Source organism: Malania oleifera, chromosome 1 (assembly GCF_029873635.1).
Source record: "Malania oleifera isolate guangnan ecotype guangnan chromosome 1, ASM2987363v1, whole genome shotgun sequence".
Lineage (NCBI taxonomy): Eukaryota > Viridiplantae > Streptophyta > Magnoliopsida > Santalales > Ximeniaceae > Malania > Malania oleifera.
The window spans coordinates 114,656,724-114,661,217 of NC_080417.1; the positions used below are offsets into that span (position 1 = coordinate 114,656,724).

The 4,494-nt window shown below is 32.5% G+C and overlaps 1 protein-coding gene across 1 annotated transcript; it reads right to left on the reverse strand.

Annotated features, from left to right (window-relative positions):
- Nucleotides 1–1,710: 1,710 nt before the first annotated feature.
- On the reverse strand, nt 1,711–2,425 carry LOC131160478 (RING-H2 finger protein ATL70-like). Its single transcript, XM_058116198.1, has one exon. It carries the CDS (start codon nt 2,380–2,382, stop codon nt 1,864–1,866), a length of 519 nt encoding a protein of 172 aa, XP_057972181.1. The 5' UTR covers nt 2,383–2,425; the 3' UTR covers nt 1,711–1,863.
- Nucleotides 2,426–4,494: the final 2,069 nt, after the last annotated feature.

Sequence of the window (4,494 nt, forward strand, 5' to 3'; positions counted from 1 at the left end):
AGAAAAGTTAGAATACAAACAAACCTAGTAATTAAACTTAGTTCTTTTTAAGCACTTAACTTATAATTCGGACATACGAGGTCCAAATCGAGTGGGATGAATTTCGACTGATCAAACTAAGTTATTTATAATTGTATCATTTTTTTACACTATGTTCAAATGTCCAATCATTTTGCTATCAAATCATTTTTAATTATAGTATATACATATATGCTAAAACATTGTATACTAATTTCTTGTATAATTATTATTTTGTAGGATTTGCGGCTGTCACGGTCTACGAAGATGATAGGCACTGCAATTGGGTCGGATGCGCGCAACTTTTTACTTTTCCTATATTCTTTGTTATCTAAACAATTTTTTTTTTTTAATTTCAATTTGTATTTGAATTTTGTATTATTTGTATTTTAATTTTGAATAATTTATGATTGTTTTAGTAATTCTGGTTTAATTTTATGTATGTTAAAATGTAATTATAGGTTTTTACAGGAATTTTTTTTTTAAAGTAATTATTTTAAAGTATTAGTGATGATTTGAAAAACCATCACTACTAATAGAAGGATGAAGTATTAGTAATGGTTTTTAAACCGTCACTAAAAGACTAACACCATCACTATAGAGTCAACAATTTCTCAGCTCAAATTCATCACTAAAGGCCAAATATTAGTAACAGTTTTATAACCGTTACTAAAAGTATATTATTAGTGATGGTTTTAATGACCGTCACTAAAAGTGTAACATTAGTGACTGCTATTAAATCGTCACTAATACTTGGACTTTAGTGACGATTTTGAGATGAGAAAATGTTGATTTTATAGTGACGGTGTTAGTCTTTTTGTGATAGCATAGAACCATCACTAATATTGGACTTTTAGTGACGGTTGATAAATTCGTCACTAATAAGTAGTAGTAAGTGCAGATATGACAACTAATTTCAAACCGTCATTAATACTATTAGTGACGATTTTTTTATTATTAGTGACGTTTTAAATCGTCACTAATAACCATATTTTTTGTGATGACGTTTTAAAAATTAAGATATTAATGGGGAAGGAGTGATACTTTAATGAATAGAAGGCAATGGACTACTTTTTCTTATATGTATCCCCCACCCAATAGGCCTCCCAATGGACCAATGGAAATAACAATAACTAATCTCATAATAATATGAGTAATACTACATTTACCTACAAAATATCACATTTTTTTTCTTATTCAATGCTTTATAGGTATTGTATTATGCATATAATATAATTATTTAAATAAGTGGGTATGTATACCATACAATTATTTAAAGTAATGGATAAGAAAAAGTGTGATGACTATGTATATATTATAATTATTTAAAGTTTAGTAAGAAAAAGTACTATGTTTCTAGGTAAATGTAGCATTAGTGTAATAATATTTTAAATTGAAAAATATGTTAAGGAGTTGGCCACTGTTAGAAAAAAAAATTCTAAATTTTCTGGTACTAATTAATTTCTTTTCTTCCAACCAGTATTGTCTCAAGAAAGATGCATGTGACTTACTGCTTTACTTTTAATGCCTGGAGCAGTGTGTAATGTAACCGTGAGGGCTCATCTATGTTCACCAAGACTAATTGAAGCACTGAAGAGACCACGTATGCGTTCTTAGTCACTGCATGATAATTAGAAATTTCGTACGTCGATCATGATAAATTAACCATACAAATCCCAAAAAGCTTAATTAAAAAGTAATAATTTTCATTAACAATGGAATTCTTTTAACAACGGCAATGAAGATGATTGTATTCATTAAGATCGATCAGAAACTTTACATTAATTATAATCTTGACGATCCCCGGAAATGGCGTGGCCAGGGTAAATTAAATCAAATTCGAAGCTACCTGTCTCCTCTCCCCACCAGTGGAACCACCTCCGCCAACGGCGTCGAAAGCGGCGTCGGCACCGGCGAAGTCCGGCAGACTGGGCACGTGGGGTGGAGTCGGAGCCAGGGATCGACGCACTTGTGGTGGAAGAGGTGGCTGCAGTCCGGCAGCAGCCGCAGCACGTCGGTTCCCTTGTAGTCCGCCAAGCAGATGGAGCAGCAGGCAGCGGACGTGGAGTCCTCTTCCTTGCTAATTCCCCTCAGCTTCACCGCCTCCGAGTACAGCAGCTTCGGGTAGCTCAGGATGGTGGCCTCGTCCAGCCCCACCTCCACGGCCACGGCGTCCTCCGGGGCTGCCCGAAGCGGCGGCGGCAGCGCCGGGACCGCGGGCGGATACGTGCGGGTGCAGAAGTAGGACGCGAGGGTGATGGTGGTGATGAGAAGGAGGATGCCAACGGAGACGCCGATGGCGTAGCCGAAGCCCCCGATGCTGCCGGAGCCCAGAAAGCCGCTGGAGTCGCTGGTGCTGTTCATCGTCGTCGTCTCGCGGTGGTGAGGAGGGGGCGATCGGCCATGGTCGTGGAAGAGCTAGGGCTCATTTTGGGGCTTAAAAGATTTAGAAAGTCAACTGGGGACTTGGGGTACAGAGTAATTTGGTGGAGTTTTAGTTAAGGGAAGATGCGTCTGAATATTAATTAAGATAAAGGTGCTTTGAGGTATGACCATAAAAAAAAAAAGGATGAGGAAGACAGGAAACGAAGAGCTAGCAATGAGGGAGCGCATGTGAAAGCACGATATGGGTTATATTCTTTAGTATTGATTATTAATGATAATATAGGTAGGTTTCTCTCGCTGTGGGGATGTTAATGGAGGTCAACGGTTTTGTTTTCCTCCCTTCTAAGGCTGTTTGGCATGAGTAGGGGGTAGGGCTTTGCTTCCATATTGAACCATCAGCATTGAACCATCCCACTAGCTTAATTGCTTATTATTTTATTCAGATGCTACACCACAGTGCACAATGCGTGTAGTCATATATGTGTGGCAGTTTTATAATTACATAGAATGTTGATCCATATTTTTAATCTATTTATATATATATATATATATATATACTTTCTTAATTTCTATAAGGTTGGTGGGTCTCCTTCTTTGAAATTATATATTATATTAAATAAAAATTACAGTGGCGTAAAATTTAATCAATTGAAGGCATAACAATTTTGTGTCATGCAAAATTACACAGATTATAATGCCAGATTATCTAACTTCCACCTAAAGCTATTATTGCTATGCAAGGCACATTTTTCTATAAAATTATTAATTATATATAGTTTTTTTGAGAATTGAATTAGATTTTTACATATAGTTTTTTGATAATTGACTTAGATTGGCAAATTGGATTAAACTCAAACTAGGAATTGGATAGCACCTTTTATTAATTAACTTTCAAATTAGATTTAATAAAAAAACTAGTTAATCCATTAAAACCAACTTAAACTAATAAAAGAATTAGATTGCTTCAAATTTGCATATAATTTTTTTGTTTTAAATCTTAAGGGATCAGGTCCATATCTTTTTTATCGAATCTTAAGTGAGCTTCGTATAATTTTTTTTTTAATCAAAAAATAAGGTCTGTAATTTTATAATATCATGAAAGGTTTGTATAGTTTTACCAAATCTCAAGGAAAGTTAATGTCATTCTCTTTGTTTTTATAATATAATATTGATATATTTTTTATTAAAGGCTATAGTATCATTATCAAGAATTTGGATCAATGGGAGAAAAATATACATAGTGTTCTTCACATACTCCTTCACTAGAAAACATAGAATTAAGTGTTGAAGATTTTCTTTTTCTTTTTTTCCTTTGTGTACATGCTTTATTTTTATTTATATATATATATATTTTTGCTGAATATTGAAAATTAGCCTCTTTTGTCATTAATTATATTTACATCATATGTAGTTTATGGAATTAAATGGGTAGGAATAAAATGAAATGAAAATTTGAAATAGCATAATGAAATTAAGTAATAAATTCAATTCCATCCATTCTTATATACCAAATATGTAATAAAAAATAGCTTATCTTCCATCACATTTCATTGTCATGTATTCTAAAATTTAAATTTAAGACATTTAAAATAAAAATTATGATATAAATTAAGAAAACTTTACCTCTTTATTTTATTGATTCATGAATCATTCTTCTTCTTCTTCTTCTTCTTCTTCTCTCTCTCTCTCTCTCTCTCTCTCTCTCTCTCTCTCTCTCTCTCTCTCATTTGAAAGCTTGAAGTTTAGGCATTCAATTTAGATATATTATGTTAACTTAAACAAAATATAACAAAAAATTTCTTAAAATATATTCAAATTTGTATACTTTTAAATACAAAACATAAAAACCATACTTAAAATTCAAAATGTTGATTTAAAACTTAAAAACCGTACCTAAACAAAATAAAACAAAAAATTTCTTAAAATATATTCAAATTTGTAAACTTTTTAATATTTTATTGATTTAAAATTTTAGATAAACTCTAATTGGGCTATTAAGAAATAAAGGTAAAGTTGTGTTTTTTTTGGGGGCCATAATTTTAGAGATGGACATCTCCACTTTTTTAATTCTTCTTGGGTTTGACTTGGTGT

Excerpts from the sequence above, each read along its gene's own strand:
- LOC131160478 (XM_058116198.1), bottom strand. The coding sequence starts at position 2,382 with ATGAACAGCACCAGCGACTCCAGCGGCTTTCTGGGCTCCGGCAGCATC.